Source organism: Candida jiufengensis, assembly GCF_024610255.1.
Source record: "Candida jiufengensis strain CBS 10846 chromosome Unknown scaffold1, whole genome shotgun sequence".
NCBI classification, from domain to species: Eukaryota; Fungi; Ascomycota; class Pichiomycetes; order Serinales; family Debaryomycetaceae; genus Lodderomyces; species Lodderomyces jiufengensis.
Window position 1 is genome coordinate 507,552 of NW_026261562.1, and position 20,711 is coordinate 528,262.

The window sequence follows — 20,711 nt, forward strand, 5'->3', positions numbered from 1 at the left end:
CTGAACTCTCTTAACAAGTTTGTTATGTTTCAAAATTAAAGATAAGAAATTTTTGTACTGCTCGTATTTTCCAACATTACGAATCATGCTTTTTGTAAAGTTTTTCTTATTTCCAGCCAACTTCCAATGACGATCAAAACAAGAATTATATCATATTTAGATTATATGGATTTGTTCAATAAATTATGTGAAAAACGAGTAGATAGAGTTGATGATAGTTTTTTTGACCCAAGAACAGATGATTATACCAGAGCTAGATGTGACACATTATTCATGTTTTATCAATATTATTTGAGAAACTCAAATGCTCCAAAACCATCAGATATTAAAACTAAAGAAGATAAAGAAAGATTAAGAGGGTATCATGCTGCAAATTTATGTATTGCTCGTACAAACAAAGCAAAAAAGTTGCAACAACAACAAGAAGAACAACAATTACAACAGCATCAACAAGGAAGATTTAGAGTAAATCCATATGATGATGATAGTGATGATGAGGCTACTTTATTTGATGCTTGAGTAGTAAAGCTTTCGAAAATCAGTTTTTTTTTGTAGGTTTTATATGTCTTCTATGTTTTTAATATAATGAATGTTTTTGTAAAAGGTAAACCATAAATTACATTAGATGGTGTTGATAGTTGAGGTAGATTGGGTGCAATTAAAAAAAGACCTTTCAAAGCTACTTTATATGCTGGAAATTTAGGTTTATGCGGCCTTATTGATCTTATCTTCATGGTAAGATAAAAAGACTTTAGCTTCAAAAAATTCAATCTTATATGCTGGTTCTTTAGCTAGTTCAGCGTTTAGTGGGTTATTACTAGCTGCTGGTATATTATAAGTAGATGGATTAGATGGTCTTGAAGATTGGAGATATTTATTTATTATCAAATGTTGCCTCACTGTTTTAATTGCTCCATTGGCTTATTGGATTTTACCAAATACTCCATCAAATACCAAGTTCCTTTCACAACAAGAAAAAGATCTTACTCAGGGGAAATTAAGAAAAGATTTAGGAAATGTTGATGACTCAGATAAAGAAGCTCAAGTTACTGAATGGCAAGGTTTTAAGTTAGCTGTAACAGATATAAAATTATGGATGATTTGTGGATTGCATTCTTGGCTTGTGAGTGATTCACAAAGATTTAGATGTTTTATTATATTCAAATTTTGACCTTCTGTTCTTACGGGAGGTGCATGTTTCATCAAAAATTTGACTGAATATTTTTAACATATGTTTTTAATATCTTCCAAGTAAGTTCACAACAGCATCAGTGGATTTATTGAGAAAAAGTAAATGTAATTTGTATGGATCAAAAGATCCAATTCTAGTTCATTGTGCAATTGATCGCAATTTATTGCTCAGTTTTTGAAGCATTAAAATCGACTGAAAAATGTACTAGTGTTCTCGTTTTGGTTGCAACATTTATTTTTAGTGCATTTTTAAACTTGCAAAAAACTGAAGGACTTATTTAATTTAATGAATAACTTTTTCGCTTTACATTATTAAGACTGAGTTGAAATACAAATTACATTACAAATTAAAAAATTTCCCATATTGATTGATAAATCAGTTTTAAACCAATTTTTAGAAAATTCTGAAAGTTGTTGGAAGTCCATATGATGCGATTGTTGCTCCTTCCGTTATTTATTCCGGTATACAATTAAATACAAGTCGATTTAAGTTTTCCAAACTTTTTAAATGCAACTTTTGGATCGTTAGTAAAAAAGATGAATTACAAGCAGTTTTCTTACTCTTGTTGCAAATCTTTGTATGAACTCAAAATTCTGGTACGGGTTGCTACCAAATTTTGCAACAAGTAGGTATCGATATTTTTCGAATTAAACAAAGCTCATCAGACATGTCTGATCACAATTACAACTACAATTATAAATATCTTATTTACAAAAATCAACCACATAATTTTAAGAATACTAATGAGTGATAGAAGAAGAATACTAGGGCCATCAAATACAATAATACCCAACATCCCGCAACATCAAAATATCAACACAAAAAATTCCACCAAACTTGAAAATGAAATACCTAAATTCTTTTTAAAAAATTCAATAATAAAAAATTCCAATGGTTCATCATACCTTGAAATAGGTTCAACAATAATAGAAGTATCAGTATTTGGTCCTAGACCAATTAGAGGTTCATTTTTAGATAAAGCATCAATAAGTATAGAAACAAAATTTTTAAATAATGTACCACAACCATTATCTGATTTTTTTAATTTTAAAAATTTAAGTAATAATGGGAATGAAAAACCAATTGTGGGGATGAGTAATATAGAACATCGTATAAGTTCATTTGTTGAGAATTGTATATTATCTACTATATTATTAGAAAATTATCCAAAATCTACAATTGATTTTCAAATTAGTATTATTTCAATAGATCCTTCAGCAACGGGAATTTCTGGATTATTATGGTTAATTAATTGGATTATGATATGTACAAGTTTAGCGATTATTGATACTGGGATTGAAATTAAAGATATTATATCTAGTGGAATAGTTAAATTAAATTCAAATGGAGATGTACTTGTTGGAGAAAATTTACTACAGGAAGAAGATTCAGGAATTTTTGCATTGATTAGTTTTTTGAATTTAAAAAATGATGAAATTGTTGGGTGTTGGTTTGAAAGTATTAACATGGAAGTAAATGAAGAAAATATGAATATATTAGTTGATGAATGTAGTAAAGTTTCAAAATTAATTAGAGCAAATTTAAATTCTTACTTGATTAATAGTTTTAATGAATAAATCAAAGAACATACTTTTTGTCTATATTTTATTATTTTTTGGTTGCCTATTTACAAGCTCTATATCTTCTATTCATTTTTTTTAACAGTCAAATCATATGATAATTCATTAAGTACTTTATTTATACCAATTAATTTTTTAGAAACATCATCAATTGTTATATTATCATTATTTATAAAGATTTTGGAATTTATTGATATACCAGTAGTTTGGAAAATTAATGAACTTAATAAATTATAAACTTTTAATACATTTTCTGATTGAGTTGCAATTGATTGTATTGAAGTTGTGGTGGTATCAATATCCAAAACTTTATCAAATACTTTTGCTTTTAATTTATTAGTGAATTCAATTTCTTCATCTCCATCAATTGGTACATCCAATTTATCACATTTGATTTCAAAAGGTTCTGAAATATATGCAACATCATGTTTACCATCTAAATGAAATCTAAATTCATAAACTCCTTCCTCCCAAAATAATTTTTCTTTATCAAAAACCACTGAACCAGAAAAATCTTTACAATTTGTCCATCTACCAGCTGATGAAAGGATGGTTTTGTTTCTTGAGTATGTGGTTTGTACAATTTTATATAATCCAATCCAATCTTTATCTGAATGTGCAGTGGTTGGTGATTGCCATTTAACAGTAATTGGAGAGCCAATAGTTGTATATTTAGATTTTTTGTCATCATCTTGTTTCAAACCTTCAAGAACCAACTTGTATTCAGAATTTGCAAATGATAAATTTTGTGATAATTCAATTAATTTTTGTTGTGATAATTTTGTTTTAGAATTTCTTAAATCTCTAATAAAATTATCAAATGAATCAGCTAAATTTTGACCACCAAAACTTTTTCTTCTCAATGGTTCATCATTACTAATTCTTCTTTGAATAACATCTGGAATTAAATGCTTTTTGAAAGTTTTGGTAACTCCCGAATCTTGATTAACTTCATTTTCTCCATAAAGTCTAATCATATGCCATTTTTCAATAAAATTAATACGAATGAAATTATTTAAAACCCACATTATACATAAAGTTAAATTTTCGTAAGTTGGGAAAATTAAAAACACTCCCATAACTCCACAAACTCCAAATATTTGTTCAGGATTGTTTAAGTAACGATATACTCCGGCTTTTGTTATATGGTTTGTAAAACTTTGGGATTTTGGAATAAAAAAATCACCATAAAACCAACCGAAATAACCAATCAGATCTATTATTGATGCATTAATCCAAGTTTGAGTGAATATCAACAATGACCCTAAGAATAATCTGAGGTAAAACAAATCTTTGAAAAGGTAATCTGTTGAGTTTTGTAATACATTTATAACATTTAATCCAAATAATGATGAATAAGTTAAATTGATTAAAGTGTTGTAAATTATTGCCCAATTGTTTAAGGATTTTTCAAGTGGTATATCATTCGAAAGACACCATTTTGTGAAAAATTTGGAGTAACTTTGTAAAACTAATAAAATACTGATACTAAAACTTTCTAATAATTTTGTTGCCACAGTTAAACTAAAAAATATTTTGTATGAATTTTTAGATAATATTGGAATTATAATACCATAAGTAACTACCAAAATCAAATTTAAAAAATCACTTGCTCTCATTAAATTAAAATTATATAACCCAACTAACGGTGATAAATTATCAAAATTTTTCAAATCTTTTAATTTCAATATTTTAACCAAATTGATTTCATTTTTAGAAGGCCCATAGATTTTATCAATATGTGGATTTTCAATATAATGTAAGAAAATCATTTGTAAGAAATGTCCAAATAAAGCGATTGCTAAAACAGTATAAGACTTTACAATTAATGCAAATCCATAATAACCAATATAACCAACTGAATACATTGGATGTGGTACCATTTCAAAAACTCCATCAAAAATTAATTCTTCATTATTGATTTGTCTGAAAAAAAAATCTCCCCAATACCAAGCATAATCTTTGATAGTATTATGAGCATTAACTTTAACCCATAAATTAAATAAAATTAATCCTAAACCAACTATAACTCTTAAATAAACAGTCCAAACATTTGAAAATTCTTTTGAATTGGCAATTCCACAAGCATAAACGACACAACAAAATGTAGTGAAATCACTCATTAAAATCAAATCAACAAATTTTCTATAAATTAACCAAGTATTGAACTCTATTGGTAATGAATCAATTTTGTAGTCATCACCTCTTTGAGATTTCAATTCATTTTGTAAAAAATTAGCCCAAAATGATTTATTTCTTAAATCAAAAACTTTTCCATTTGTTGCCCACTTAACTAATCTATTATTAATTGATTGTTGTTGTAATAACCAACCAATACCAAAATTATAAGACAATCTCCAAAAAATATATAATCCAACAAATATTCCAATTCTTAACTGATTCAGTGGAATTAAAAATACTAATAAATTAGATAATAAACATCCTAATATTATAATTTCTAAATTTGATTTTTTAATAGTTGGATCAAATAATGCCTCAACCATATCATGAGTTTCTGGGACAATAAAAGTTTCACCAGAAAAAGTAATACCCTTTGGACCTTTTGATGTTGTTGTAGGTTTTAATTGGTCATCTTCAAACGAAACATTATGATTCTTGTCACTCATTGGAAATGAAGACAGTTTAATTTTTGTAGTTGTCATATGAAATCTTTATAATAAATATTTTTTTTTGTGAAATTTGCTTAATTAAATTCAGATTTAAAAATATTCTAAAATTGTGAATAAAATTGTTGAAATGAATTAAAATAGAACTGAACAAATGGATCAACTTGAATAATTAAAATGACAAAAAGATAATATTTTGATAAATATGATTTAACAAAATTGTTGAAATTTTTATTTAATCACAAAATTCCGGAATATGGGGTTTTGAGTGAAATAAAAAAAATGTAAGATAAAGGTATTGTGACTTATTAAATCAAACTTTGTCTTTGATGATAAAGAATAAGAAATATAATTTGAATTATAAGTAATGAATAAGTAAATGAAAAAACCCTGAATAGAAGTTGATAAATATTTGGTTGTAAAAAAAAATGAAAAATTTATAATCAAGAAATTTAAAATTATTATTTTTAATATTAGTAAATCTTTATTAAATTATTATTTAATCCTTTAAATTTTGTTGGTAAAATTTATTTCCATTTAATACAAAAAAGATACACAATTAATTTTTTCTAACATTTTACTTATCTATACGTTTATTTATTTATTACTCGTCAAATATTAAATTGAATTTGATTGATAATTGCAGGGATGTTGTATATATGGTTTAGACCCCTCTTGGACCAACTAATATGTAATTTATTTATAGGTCAATAATGGTTTCACTTTAATTATACCGTATATTATATATTTTATCTCTTATTACTTATATGTATATGTAAAATGTATTAAAATGTATTAAAATATAATATATAAATGTCGTAATACCTTTAACTTATTGTTATTTAATTCTTATCGTAATTTAGGTCGTGTGATACTTTAATTAAAATTATAAATTTTTACATGTGAAATATTTTATAATATTTTTATAATCTAGTATAGATATATAAAGAAGAAGATACTACAATAATAATTATTATTAATACTATTAATTTAATCTATTTTTAAATCGTTTTGTTAATAATGATATATATATATATATGTAACTAACTCTAATTAATAATTATAATTTTTGTATTTAAACTGGTTTACCACCAATAAATTCACTCCATCTTTTAACTTCTTTTGGTACTATAACATTATCAGGTATTTTATCAAATTTAATTTTATTATTAATTTTTTGTTTTAAACATTTTGCAAATAATTGTGAAGTATTTGGTTCATTAAATAATGGTATAGCAAAATCAATTGCATTTCTTCTCATTACATAATCTTCATCTAATAAATTTTTAGCTCTTTCAAATGCTAAATTGAAAACTGCTCCAATTTTTTTATCTTGAAATATTTCTCTTAATGCTCTTTTATCAGTTTTTGGGAATTCTATAACTTCCACTGATTCAGAAACGTAGTTTTTCAAATATTCTGATACTTTTTCATTAGCTGAATAAAAATTATAACCTAATCCACTTAATTCTTTTGCAACATTACCTAATTTATCATTAGTTAAATCTCCTCCAAATAATATACCTTGTCCAGGTAATGGTAAATTAAAATTCATTGTAGATTGAATTGTTGTCCAATAAGCTTCTAATAAATCTTTACCAAAACATGCAATTTCTCCAGTAGATGCCATTTCAACACCTAAAAATGGATCAGCACCAGCTAATCTTGTGAAAGAAAATTGTGGAACTTTTGTTGCAACATGATCATATTTTTTATTCATTAAATTAATTGGTTCTGGTATATTATTTTTTATTAAAGCTTTTACTGCAATATCAATAAAATTTAAACCTAAAACTTTTGAAACAAATGGGAAAGATCTTGATGCTCTAATATTACATTCAATAACTTTTAATTCACATTCTGAATCATTTAATTCACCATTTTTATCATTTTTGATAATTTGCATATTAAAAGGACCAGTAATTTTCCATGCATAAGCAACTTTATCAGTTATTTCTTTTAATCTATCTAATAAAGTTTGTGATAAATTTTGGGGTGGTAATATTAAAGTAGCATCACCAGAATGAACTCCTGCATTTTCAACATGTTCTGAAACTGCATGTACCAAAACTTTACCTTCATTTGCAACTGCATCAACATCAATTTCTTGAGCTCCTTGAATGAATTTTGAAATAACAACAGGATGATCTTGAGAAACTTTTGAAGCATTTGATAATTTTGCATCTAATTCATCTTTACTATTAATAACTGACATAGCAGCACCTGATAATACATATGAAGGACGTACTAAAACTGGATAACCAACTTCATCAGCAAATTTTTCAGCTTCTTCAATTGATGTTAATTCTTTCCATGCTGGTTGATCAATTCCAATAGAATCTAAAATTTGTGAAAATTTATGACGATCTTCTGCTTTATCAATATCTTCAGGATTTGTTCCTAGTACATTACAACCATTATTTTGTAAACTTAATGCAATATTTTGTGGTAATTGACCACCAACTGAAACAACAACTCCTGAAGCATTTTCTAATTCATAAATATCTAATACTCTTTCTAAAGATAATTCTTCAAAATATAATCTATCAACTTCATCAAAATCAGTAGAAACAGTTTCTGGATTATAATTTATCATTATTGTTTTTTTACCATTTTCTCTTAATGCTCTAGCTGTTGATACTGCACACCAATCAAATTCAACTGAAGATCCAATTCTATAAACTCCTGAACCTAAAACCATTGTACCTTTATCATTAAAATCAATGTCTGAACTTGTAGCATTATAAGTAGTATATAAATAATTTGTATTTGCTGGGAATTCAGCAGCTAATGTATCAATTTTTTTAACAAATGGGATAATACCAAAATCTTTTCTAACTTGTCTAACTTCTAATTCATTAGCATTAACACAAAGTCCAATTTGTTTATCTGAAAATCCTAATTTCTTAGCACGACTCATTAAATCACTATTGATTTTAGATAATTCACCAATTGATTCTAATTCACGATACATATTAACAATATTCATTAATTTGTACAAGAACCATTTATCAATTTTTGTTAATTCATGAACTTTATCAACTGAATAATTTTCATGTAATAAAGCTTGTCCAACAGCTAACCATCTTCTATCAGTTGGATTTTTTAAAGTTTCATCTAAATCATCAAATTTATCACCTTGAAAACCAATATATGAAGGATCAATTTGTCTAATAGCTTTTTGAAAAGATTCTTCAAAATTTCTACCTATAGCCATAACTTCACCTACTGATTTCATAGCTGATCCAATATCTCTTTTAACATGTTGAAATTTTGATAAATCCCATCTTGGAATTTTAGTAACCATATAATCTAAAGATGGTTCGAAATTTGCTGATGTTGTTCTTGTTACAGGATTTGGTAATTGTGGTAATGTATGACCTAAAGCTATTTTTGCAGCTGTATAAGCTAATGGGTAACCAGTTGCTTTTGAAGCTAAAGCTGAAGAACGTGATAATCTTGCATTAACCTCAATAACTCTATAATCTAACCCATCTGGTTGTAAAGCATATTGAACATTACATTCTCCAACAACACCCAAGTGTCTAATAATTTTAATAGCAGCAGTACGTAATAAATGATATTCTTCATCACTTAAAGTTTGTGATGGCGCAACAACAATAGAATCACCAGTATGTATACCTAAAGGATCAAAATTTTCCATATTACAAACTGTAATACAATTATCAACTCTATCACGAACAACTTCATATTCAACTTCTTTCCAACCTTTTAATGATTTTTCAACTAAAATTTGTGGAGCTAATGATAATGATTGTGCTGATAAATTTCTTAATTCTTCTTCATTTGCTGCAAATCCTGAACCTAAACCACCTAATGAATAAGCTGATCTAACAATTATAGGATATCCAACAGTTTCTGCAGCTTTTAAAGCATCATCAACACTTTCAACAGCTATAGATTCAGCAATTGGAATATTAATTTCTTTTAATGCTTGAGAAAATAAATCACGATCTTCTGAAGTTTCTAAAGTTTTTATTGGTGTACCTAAAACTTTAACACCATATCTATCAAATACTCCCATTTTATCTAATTTAACACCAACGTTTAAACCAGTTTGACCACCAAAAGTTAATAATATACCATCAGGTCTTTCTCTTTCAATTATATAAGTAATATATTCTGGAGTAACTGGTAAATAATATATTTCATCAGCTAATGCATGAGATGTTTGATTTGTTGCAATATTTGGATTTATCAAAATCGATTGTTTATTTGCTTCTTTTAAAGCTTTTATAGCTTGTGAACCAGAATAATCAAATTCTCCTGCTTGACCAATTGATAACCCTCCAGAACCAATAACTAATACTTTTGAAACATCAACTAAATTTTCTGAATGTTCATTTGCAAATGCTTTTAATAAATCTCCTCCAGCATATTTTAATTCTTGTTCTTGAAATTGTATTGAAGATATTGAGAACTGTCTTTTAGGTACGCTATATTTGAGTGAGGTTAATGATTTTGTAGTAGTTGATTTCGGAAATTTCTTGAAATGATTTGAAATTAATTTCAAATTATTTTTCAATAACATCGTGATATATTTACTTGTGGAAAATACAATGTTTTTTAAATTGAATAAATATTTGAATTATTAATTGAAAAAAGTAACAAGAAATGAAAGTCTATTAGATAATTGTGGTTGTCAAAGTTGAAATTAAAAAAAAATTTAATTGTATATACATATATAAATTGAAAAATTTTTCTATTTCTTCTTATTAACTTTAACGCGGTTAACAAAATTTTTATATAAAACTGTTACTTAATTAAGAAATGAGTATTAAAAATTAAAGATCATTACGTCACGGTGCTACCAAATACCTAAAGATGATTCATAATTGACTTTTTAATTTAATAAGTTGATATAAATCAGTAGAAGATATAACATCTATTAGGTTTATTGAAAATGAGATTTGGCATGAGATTCAAAACTATGGGTCAAATTCAAGTGAGTTCTAAGATGAGTTCTAAGTTTATAATATTGTTGTGAATTATTTCAATGTATGTTTTAAAATAACAAAGTCTACAATTTTTCCAAATCTGGACCATCACGAAGTGAAAATAATACAAATCAACTGAATAATAATTTCAGTTTATCATCTTCACTACCGCAATAGAATTATTGAAAAATTCTATATAGATTTCTCAATATTACCTTCATTTTAAAATGTACCTAGAAAAAATTGTAACTCATCTGGTAGTTCTTCCCCACCATTTGAATATTTTATTTTTTTTTCTTCTCTTTGTCAAGTGCATTAAGAATTTTTTCAAAACGGTTTTTAAGTCACAGTTGACACACACTTTTAATCATTCAATTTCAAATAAAAAGAATAACTCACTGAAACATTAGTTACTGATTCTCATTCAATAAGCTGAAGTAAGCTGACTAGTCCAATAAAATTTATTTAAACAATTTCAGGAGTTAATTAAATGATTGTTTAATTTAATTCGTAATTTGTAGATCAATTTAAAAAAATTTAATTAGTTTTATGTAGGAGCAATTTATTCAAAAGATCAGCTCTCTATTTTTAAATTAAATTTGTTTATCTTACTCCAATTAAAGATGCTTAAAAAATTTTCAAAACTATGGTAACTTTAAACGTTTTTAATTGTCTTCCCCTTTCAACCTATTTTATTAAAGACCAATTGTACAATTATGACTTCTTTTATTATAGATTATAATATTAAATAGTAAAATAATATTTCAATTTAATAATATTTAAAGATTTTGTGAAATTTTTATAATATTCAAAACACAGTTGTACATACTTAGAAATTATTATAATTCCAAACACTGATAATTTCAATTAATTAGATTAAATTTCTTATACTTCATCTTAGCAGAGATATATAATAATAGGTTACATTTATTAAACCATCTTTATAGTTTGTGTTTTTCATTTATTAATATTTTTGTATTTAAAGAGAAGAGAGATCAGACAACCAATTTTTTACTGCTATTTTAATTCACAAGCAAATTATACGAATTAATCTAAATATTATAGTCAACTAATACCTTAAATTTAGACTTTTCAAAGTCAATTATATAAATTAAAATTATGAGTTTTTCATTTAATAATACGTATGGAAATGGGAACAATAATAAAAATCCAATTGAAGGTAGTAGTAATTCAAATAAATCGAATTTTTTAGATGCCACCACAGTAGTAAATTCTGATTCAAGTTCTACAACCAACAAAAACAATAACATAGATCATCAACTGTTTTTATCAATTGAAAATAGTTTACCAAATCATTCAAGCAAGAATAAAGGAAGTACAAATAATAGATTAAGAAATTATTCATTAAGTGAAGCTTTTAATTATAACACCAACAATTCAAATAATCCAAACAATAATAATTCAAATTTTGATATTGGAGGTAGAAGTTATGTTAGTATGAGTTATAGACCAAGTATGGTTTCAAATATGTATTCTCCACAAATAAATACTGGGAATGAAGTTCATGAACAAACTGCAAATTTAGCAAATATTGGTGTAGTGGATGATAATAATAGTGATGAACAAGATCAAGATCAAAACCAAAATAATACCTACGAGAATGATTATTCGATTGAAGAGGAAGATCAACAACCTCCAAATATAGATTCTTCGTATACAAAAGCAAAACCAACTTCAATAACGAATAGAAGACAATCATCTCATACATATTCAAGCACAACTCCATTATTGTCAGGCTCTCCAGATAATTATTACACAACCACTAATAAAAATTCTTATAATCATCAAACGCCACCAGAATGGAATAGTAAACCTACAAAACTCGACGAAGAAGCTCATCAAAATTATGCCAAATCTTCAAGCTCTACAATACCTGAAAAGGAACCACAACCAAGTACGCTCCATCAAGTTTTAGTGAAACCTTTACAATATTTACCAGGTGTATTTTTAGGAACTCTATTGAACATTTTAGATGGGTTATCGTATGGTATGATTATGTTTCCAATAAGTGATTCATTATTTGCTTCATTAGCACCTGCTGGATTAGCAATGTTTTATGTATCATGTATCGTTTCTCAATTAGTTTATTCATTAGGTGGTTCTGCTTTTAAAGCAGGGATTGGATCTGAGATGATTGAAGTTACTCCTTTTTTCCATACAATGGCATTAGCTATATCAAAACAAATGAATAATGAAAGTGATGATGCAATAATTGCTACAACTATTACTTCTTATGCTGTATCATCTATCATTACTGGATTAGTTTTCTTTTTATTGGGTAAATTAAAATTAGGAGTACTAGTTGGTTTTTTCCCTAGACATATTTTAGTGGGATGTATTGGAGGTGTTGGTTATTTTTTAGTTGCAACAGGTATTGAAGTATCTTCAAGATTAGAAGGTGGTTTAATTTATAATTATGAAACTTTTAAATATTTATTTTTCAATCATATAACATTTTTGGAATGGACTACACCTTTAGTGTTAGCTATTATTTTGGTAATATTACAACACAAAATTCATAATTCATTATTAGTGCCGATTTATTTTATATTAGTTTTTGTCATTTTCCATTTAATTGTATTAATTGTTCCAAGTTGGAATTTAACAACAGCAAGAGATTCAGGGTGGATTTTCCCAGCTGTTGAAGATGATCAACCTTGGTATTCATTTTATGAATTATACAAATTTAAATTAGTTGATTGGTTTTGTATTTTAAAACAATTACCAACAATGTTAGCATTAACTTTCTTTGGTATATTACATGTTCCTATAAATGTACCTGCATTAGCTGTATCTATTGGTATGGATGATATTGATGTTGATAGAGAATTAGTTGCTCATGGATATTCAAATGCTATTTCTGGATTAGTTGGGTCAATACAAAATTATCTTGTTTATACAAACTCAGTATTGTTCATTAGAGCCGGAGCTGATGATAGAGGTGCAGGTATATTATTGGCTGTTGCAACAGCAATAGTTATGATGGCAGGTCCAGTTGTAATTGGATATATTCCTGTATGTGTTGTTGGAGCATTAATTTATTTATTAGGATATGAATTATTAAAAGAATCAGTATATGATACTTGGGGTAGATTAAGACCAATTGAATATACTACTATAATAATCATTGTAGTTACAATGGGAGCAGTTGATTTTGTTGCTGGTATTGGTATTGGTATATTATTGGCTTGTTTATCATTTGTTGTTGAAGCAGGTAGAACTCCAGTGGTGCAAGGTATTTACTCAGGAAACGTTGCAAGATCAACTGTTTTAAGACATCCTAAACAACAAGAGTTTTTAAAAAATGTTGGTGAACAAATTTGTATTATTAAATTACAAGGTACTATATTTTTTGGATCAATAGGTGGAGTTGAAAAAGAAATCAAGAAAATTTTTGAGCATGATAAATTTAATTCATCACCTAAAAAATTTTTGATAATTGATATGAAGGGAGTTATATCAATTGATTTTTCAGCAGCTGAAGGGTTTAGAAGAATTTTAAATTTAACAAATGAATTTAAAACTCAATTAATTATTTCGTCTGTGGTAGATGAGGATGACACCATTAAGGGATTACGTGATGCTGGATTATTTGACAATACTGATCCACCAATTGAATTATTTAGTTCATTAAACTATGCATTAGAATGGTGTGAAAATTCATTTTTGAAAACTTACAAAACTTTGAAAAAACATCACCCAATAGATTCACAACATCAGCATACATCATCAAGATCAGTACCTAGTGTTCAAAATAATAATAAAGTACAAACAATACAATCTCCTACGTCGTTTGGTAATAAAATATTCAATCAATTTGGACTTGATTTTGGTACACCAAGAACAAAACAAGTATTTCAAGCAGCAAGTAAAACAGTATTGGATGAACAAAAATCTCAAAGTAGATTTCATCAAACTTCAAATGATATTTTTAAAAAGCAACCATTACCATTAATGATGATTACATTCCAAGGGTTATCACAAAAAGATGAAGAATTTTGGTCAATATTAGCTCCATATTTCATAAAAGAACAAATTCCAGAAAATTTACAATTTTACGATACATTAAATGATAAACCATCATTCTTTTTAGTTGAATCTGGTCTTATTAGATCAGTAGTAAAATTTGAAACAGAAGGTAGAGAATTACATTGTTCAATAGTACCATTAGTTGCATTTGGAGATTTTGATGATGCTTCTCAATATAGACAATTTATATATACTACAGTAAATGATTCAATAGTTTGGAAATTAACACAAACAAAATTAAAAGAAATGTTACAAAAACATGGATCAAAGGGTGAAGCTATTTATCATGAATTATTAGAAATTGAAGCTAAATTAATTAGAGAAAGATTTGATACAATGACTGCTAATTTAATTATATCTGGTTAAGTAGTATAAATAGAAAAAATGCATATTGTTGATTTATAGAGTCTAAAAATTACAGTATTTTTTTTATGATTTATTATTCTATTAAAAAAAGTCACATATATTTATAAAAAAATCAAGTTTAGCAAATTAAATTGAATGAAATGAAAAAAATAAATCCACTAGGTAAAGCTTAGTAACGACGGTTACCCATTGGAGCAGAATTTGAACCAGTTTGATAATTACCTCTTCCGCCACCACGGCCACCACCGAATCCTCCTCTACCACCACGACCTCCACCACGACCTCCACCACGGCCACCAAAACCTCCTCTACCACCTCTACCTTGTCCATATCTAATATGTGAACCAAAACTTCTTCTATCATATTGTAATAATTCTGGTGGAATAGTTTGATGAGCTTCTCTTAAAATTTTACATAAATCCCCTCCTAATTTTTTATTACCATCAGTGAAAAATGAGATAGCAGTACCTGTTGCACCACCTCTACCTGTTCTACCAATTCTATGAACATAATCTTCAATATTATTTGACATATCATAATTGATAACATGAGTAATACCTTTGACATCTAAAGAGAAAATTATAAAGTTAGTAACATTAAATTAAAAGTTGAATGAACAACATTGATTCTAGGAACATTTCAAATAAGAAACTACAGAAAGATTCATAAATTTATCAGCAGTGTAATGAATGAGTTGAATGAATGGGTAAAAAAAAAAATCAAAAACCCAAACACCAACCAAATCCATCACTTGTTTATTAATTCAGAAGAAAAACAAAATACAAAACTAATTAAAGTATACACACAAATCAATTTTCAAATGACAAAACACAACTCCAAGAATTGTGATGTTTTTTGTTAACTTGTTCAAGCTAACGCACTTATACTTTTATGGTCTTACGAAAAATGCCTTCAAATTTTTAAGTGATATCCACTTATTCAAGGCAATAAAATTGCACCAGGCACTTACCACAAAATAAAATTATTGTATAAGAATGTCATTATAAAAACTTATTAATATGTGTATGACGTTAATTCACACTCTAGTTATGTATTCTCTCCAACTTGTTCTTCCTAATCATTAAACTGAAAAAAAAAAATCTCTCCATTTATTTGGACCAGCCAAATAAATCATCTTGTTTTGAATAATTATTCCTAAAAAATAGTATAGTTAATAAACACCGAAAAAAAAATCTGTTTTTACATACCAATACCTCTTGCAGCAACGTCAGTTGCAACCATAATAGAATGAGAACCTTGTCTAAATTCTTTTAATACCCAATCTCTTTCATGTTGTTCTTTATCACCATGAATAGCTAAAGCAGGCCAACCATCAGATCTTAAATAACTTGTAACTTCATCACAAGTTCTTTTAGTTGAAGCAAATACCAAAACTTTTGAATTTGAATCGTTTAAAGCGCTTTCTAATTGTTTAACTAACATATCTCTTTTTTGATATTCAGTAACAACTTGAACAATTTGTGTAATAGTATGAGAAGCAGCTAATTCTAATGAACCAATAGTAACTTGAATTGGATCAACTAAATAATCTCTTGCTAAATTTTGAACTTCTTTTGGCCATGTAGCTGACCACATCAAAGTTTGACGATCTGGTCTAATTTGATCAACAATTTTTCTAATTTGTGGTTCAAAACCCATATCTAACATTCTATCAGCTTCATCTAATACTAAATAAGTAACTCTTTTTAAATTAGTTTTACCAGCTTCTAACATATCAATTAATCTACCTGGAGTAGCAATACAAATTTCAACACCTCTTGCTAAATCTCTAATTTGAGGACCTTTTGGTGCACCACCATAAACACAAGTATTTCTAATTCTTGATGAACTACCGAATTTACTACATTCAGTTTGAATTTGTACTGCTAATTCTCTTGTTGGAGCTAAAACTAAAACAATTGGACCATCACCTTGTTTTAATAAAGGTTGAGCATTAATATGAACAATACCTGGTAAACAATAAGATAAAGTTTTACCAGAACCAGTGGATGCAATTCCAACCATATCTCTACCACTTAAAGCCATTGGCCAACCTTGACATTGAATAGCGGTTGGTTTCGGAAAACCTTGTTCTTTTAATTCATTTAAAACATAATCTGGGAAACCAGCTTCATCAAATGAAGTAATAGGATGAGGAACATCATGACCTTGAATACTCATTTCATTTTCTTTTCTTAATTCTTCAATTTCTCTATCTGATCTATTTTGAACATTTGGATGTTCATTATAAAAATTTTTTTCAAATTTTGGTAAATTTTCTAAATCCCATTGTGGTGTAGATAATTCAGCTCTTGGTTGATCATTAAATCTACCACCACCTCTACCCCCATCTCTTCCTCCACCAAATCCACCTCTTGAACCACCTCTTCCTCCTCCAAATCCACCTCTTCCTCCTTCAAAACCACCTCTTGAACCACTATTACCACCATAACTATTATTATTATTTTGGTATCCACCATCTCTATTACCATAACCACCACCATTACTTGAACCACCTCTATATCCACCACTTGAATTATTATTATAAGACATTATTAATTATATATTATTTTAATTGATTAAACTATACTATAAAATTGATTATAATTAATTTGTTGTTTAAAAAGAAAGAAGATAGTATTAGAAAAAAAATTAAAAATCTGTTATCAATAAAAAAAAAATTATATTTTTGGCCATCCCTTATAAAAATTTAAATAATACACAAATATAAATTTTATGAAATTAGACCTCGCGAAAAAAGAAATTTCATTAAATATGTTTCACTTTTTTATTGTTAATGAATTTACAAAGATTAAGAGTAGAATAAATAAGAATAGTACAAGGTGAAGCCACCTTCTTATTGATAAGGTAGGACGCATGAAACTGAGCAAAAGAATCAAATATTTGTAGGAGATTTCAAAAGTTTATAGTACTTTTTGAATTTTAGATTCCTAAAATTATTTATTGTCAAAAATGACGTTTAAACTTTTTGAATTAGATAACAATTGAGAAACGGACAGACGAACCCAACTACTTAGATGATTGATATTATAAGGTTAAACAGATGTGATGTATATTTATGATTGATATTCTATTTTTAAGCATAAAATCTGGAATTCGTATTAAAGGGGATTTCATCCTCCTTGCAGAATATTAAAATTCTTAAACTCAAAGGAGGCACAACCCTCATTGTGAATATTAATTCAAACTTACTCACCGATAAAGCAATTAAAAATTCTACAGATGTGAAATCCCAATTCAAATTTATTATTGTTAACTACTTACTTTACTAAATGCATCGGTCAATTTATCTTCAACAACTCCACATAAATCCAGTAAATTATCTAAACCTTGATGTAATGCTTCAATTGCCGTTATATTTCCATAAGTTTGAATTCTTATATTTAATTTATTTTCTGATGGATGAGGTATACTATAACCACAAAATTCTACTTCTGGGTTTTTCATTATCATATAACGTAATGCATTCCCCAATGTATGATCTTCTTCTAGTATTTGAAAAGAAGCTGATGTACCGTCTTCTGATGATCCTGGTAGTAATTTTATTTTATTCGTGTCATATATTGTTTCTTCTTCTTCTTGTTGTTCTTGTGGAGATTCTGTGGTTGGATCTACCTCTATTTGATCTATTTGCTCGTTTTTTTTGGTCTCTTCGTCTGACATTTTTGTTGTGATTGTTTATTACTATGATATTATGTTATTATGATATAAGTTGAATTTGTTAGTGATGATCTTCTTGACAATTAATTTTTCTTTTTTCCAGAGAATTATTAGCGCTACCAAAAAATATCTGAAACTGCTGCAAAATATAAAAATTCTGTGCTCAAAAAAACTTAAATAAAATCCTCCATTTTCAGCTCTAGTGCATCGCGCCATCACAAGTATAGTAGATAGAATAGTCTACATCAAGTTTTGAATTCGTTTTAGTCGTTCATTGTCATTAAAATATTTTTAAACTATATAATTAGACCCAGTCTAATATAAGAATCTGAAATCCGGAGAAATTTTTGAACCATCATTACCTTTACCTAATTCCTTTTGCCAATTCATTGTACCTCTTTCTATCTTTTTATTTAATACCATTAATCTAATTCTTAATATTATAGCAAAGATTATAGCTAATACTAAAAATGCAATATTACAACTCATAGCTTTAATATATCTTGGACCATCTTGAGCTGGATATAAAAAAGGAGTCCAAATTTGAGTTGTGTTTGATAAACAATTGACTAATGCAATGGCAACTGCTCTTTTAGCTGGTGGTCTTGGACACGAGTTTGAAATCCATGTGAGAACAACAACGAAAGCACTATATAAACTTGGAATCATTAAAATCATACTGAAATATCTTGCACCTGTATTTAAAGTTGCAACAGCTATAATGAAAGCAACTAAAGACAATACTAATGGAATAATGACATGGAATGTTCTTTCACCAGATTTATCTGCGTGTTTGGCCCAAAAAAATGTAACAAAAACAGCAACAACAAAAGGAGGTGCAGTCAAACAAAGAGTGATCGTATGATTAAAACCAAGCGTTTGAACAACAGATGGGAAGAAGTTAGTTATGGAGCATGCAGCCGTCAAGAAAGAATGCAATCCACAAATCATCCATAATTTTATATCTGTTACAGCTAACTTAAAACCTTGCCATTCAGTGACTTGAGCTTCTTTATCTGAGTCATCAACATTTCCTAAATCTTTTCTTAATTTCCATTGAATAAGATCTTTTTCTTGTTGTGAAAGAAACTTGGTATTTGATGGAGTATCTGGTAAAACCCAATAAGCTAATGGAGCAATTAAAACAGTAAGGCAACCTTCAATAATGAATAAATATCTCCAACCTTCAACACCACCTAATCCATCCATTTCTAATATACCAGCAGCTATTAACCCACTAAATGCTGAACTAACTAAAGAACCAGCATATAAGATTGAATTTCTTGAAGCTAAAGTTTTTTTATCATACCATGAAGATAAAATCATTAAAGCGGCACAAAAAAATGCTGATTCGACTATACCTAAACAAGCACGAATTGCAACTAATCCACCGAAACTATTGACAGCAGCGGTACAAGCAGAAATAGCACCCCATAAAGTCATAACAACAGCTAAATAAGCAGATGGTCTACCTAATTTATTCAATAATAAATTTGACGGTATTTGAAATAAGATATAACCAACGAATAAAATCGAAATACAAATTTGATATTGATTTCCTTTTAAACCTAAATCTTTTTCTAATCCACCTAAACGAGCAGATGCGATATTATTTCTATCAATATAATTCAAAATGTAAATTACAATTAACATAGTCATTAATCTTATATCAATTTTACGAACTGTTTTTTTATCTAATGATTTTAATTCTTCTGTTGTTAAACCTTGCAATGATTCTGGTAAATCTGTATAATATTCTTCTTCTCCTTCAATAAAACTTGGTCCCAATTCTGAATCTGAACCTTTCAAATCTGTTCCTTCAATATGAGTAATTTGAGCTTTTTTATCATCTTCAACATGTGAAAAATTTGGTTTTTCATATGACATTGTGAATGATTATGTAATTAATAGTAAAGGTTTATGGTGAAATGTAATGTTGTTGATAAATGAATATTATATCTGATGAGTTTGAAATGAAAGATAAGTCTATTGAGCAAAGAAAAGGAAATCAAAAATGAGATCTGGGGAAATTAACCTAGGTTTATATAGTTTTTAACACTAAATAGCTATTTTAATTAAATTTTTCTAGTTACATAGTCATTTTGATTGTGATTGGGGGAGTCATTTAATAAACAAATTTATTTTTAATGATTGTTTTGGTTTGAAATAATATTTTTAATTATATTATTGTGTTGCGACTTAAGGGGTTGTGCATCAAATACAACAAAAATATATTGCAAAAGAGCACAAAATGAAT

At 27.5% G+C, this 20,711-nt stretch overlaps 9 protein-coding genes across 9 annotated transcripts; 4 read left to right on the forward strand and 5 right to left on the reverse strand. All coding sequences in view use genetic code 12, as the record gives it.

Moving 5' to 3' along the window:
* Positions 1–126: 126 nt before the first annotated feature.
* Positions 127–519, forward strand: KGF54_004005 (uncharacterized protein; the record flags this gene model as incomplete). The annotated part of the gene is made up of 1 exon (XM_051764657.1): positions 127–519. The coding sequence occupies one exon, from the start codon at positions 127–129 to the stop codon at positions 517–519; it is 393 nt and encodes a 130-aa protein (XP_051618047.1).
* A 257-nt stretch (positions 520–776) lies between these two features.
* Positions 777–1,171, forward strand: KGF54_004006 (uncharacterized protein; the record flags this gene model as incomplete). The annotated part of the gene is made up of 2 exons (XM_051764658.1): positions 777–782; positions 959–1,171. 2 exons carry the CDS (start codon positions 777–779, stop codon positions 1,169–1,171), a joined length of 219 nt encoding a protein of 72 aa, XP_051618048.1.
* A 764-nt stretch (positions 1,172–1,935) lies between these two features.
* Positions 1,936–2,769, forward strand: KGF54_004007 (exosome non-catalytic core subunit; the record flags this gene model as incomplete). The annotated part of the gene is made up of 1 exon (XM_051764659.1): positions 1,936–2,769. The coding sequence occupies one exon, from the start codon at positions 1,936–1,938 to the stop codon at positions 2,767–2,769; it is 834 nt and encodes a 277-aa protein (XP_051618049.1).
* A 68-nt stretch (positions 2,770–2,837) lies between these two features.
* On the reverse strand, positions 2,838–5,435 carry CHO2 (phosphatidylethanolamine N-methyltransferase; the record flags this gene model as incomplete). The annotated part of the gene is made up of 1 exon (XM_051764660.1): positions 2,838–5,435. The coding sequence occupies one exon, from the start codon at positions 5,433–5,435 to the stop codon at positions 2,838–2,840; it is 2,598 nt and encodes an 865-aa protein (XP_051618050.1).
* A 1,039-nt stretch (positions 5,436–6,474) lies between these two features.
* CPA2 (carbamoyl-phosphate synthase (glutamine-hydrolyzing)) lies at positions 6,475–9,951 on the reverse strand (the record flags this gene model as incomplete). Its single annotated transcript, XM_051764661.1, has 1 exon — positions 6,475–9,951. The coding sequence occupies one exon, from the start codon at positions 9,949–9,951 to the stop codon at positions 6,475–6,477; it is 3,477 nt and encodes a 1,158-aa protein (XP_051618051.1).
* A 1,525-nt stretch (positions 9,952–11,476) lies between these two features.
* KGF54_004010 (uncharacterized protein) lies at positions 11,477–14,773 on the forward strand (the record flags this gene model as incomplete). The annotated part of the gene is made up of 1 exon (XM_051764663.1): positions 11,477–14,773. The coding sequence occupies one exon, from the start codon at positions 11,477–11,479 to the stop codon at positions 14,771–14,773; it is 3,297 nt and encodes a 1,098-aa protein (XP_051618052.1).
* A 169-nt stretch (positions 14,774–14,942) lies between these two features.
* Positions 14,943–17,326, reverse strand: DBP2 (DEAD-box ATP-dependent RNA helicase; the record flags this gene model as incomplete). Its single annotated transcript, XM_051764664.1, has 2 exons — positions 14,943–15,340; positions 15,982–17,326. The coding sequence occupies 2 exons, from the start codon at positions 17,324–17,326 to the stop codon at positions 14,943–14,945; spliced, it is 1,743 nt and encodes a 580-aa protein (XP_051618053.1).
* A 720-nt stretch (positions 17,327–18,046) lies between these two features.
* RPC19 (DNA-directed RNA polymerase core subunit) lies at positions 18,047–18,457 on the reverse strand (the record flags this gene model as incomplete). Its single annotated transcript, XM_051764665.1, has 1 exon — positions 18,047–18,457. The coding sequence occupies one exon, from the start codon at positions 18,455–18,457 to the stop codon at positions 18,047–18,049; it is 411 nt and encodes a 136-aa protein (XP_051618054.1).
* Positions 18,458–18,769: 312 nt separating this feature from the next.
* On the reverse strand, positions 18,770–20,341 carry KGF54_004013 (uncharacterized protein; the record flags this gene model as incomplete). The annotated part of the gene is made up of 1 exon (XM_051764666.1): positions 18,770–20,341. The coding sequence occupies one exon, from the start codon at positions 20,339–20,341 to the stop codon at positions 18,770–18,772; it is 1,572 nt and encodes a 523-aa protein (XP_051618055.1).
* Between the last annotated feature and the right edge of the window lie 370 nt (positions 20,342–20,711).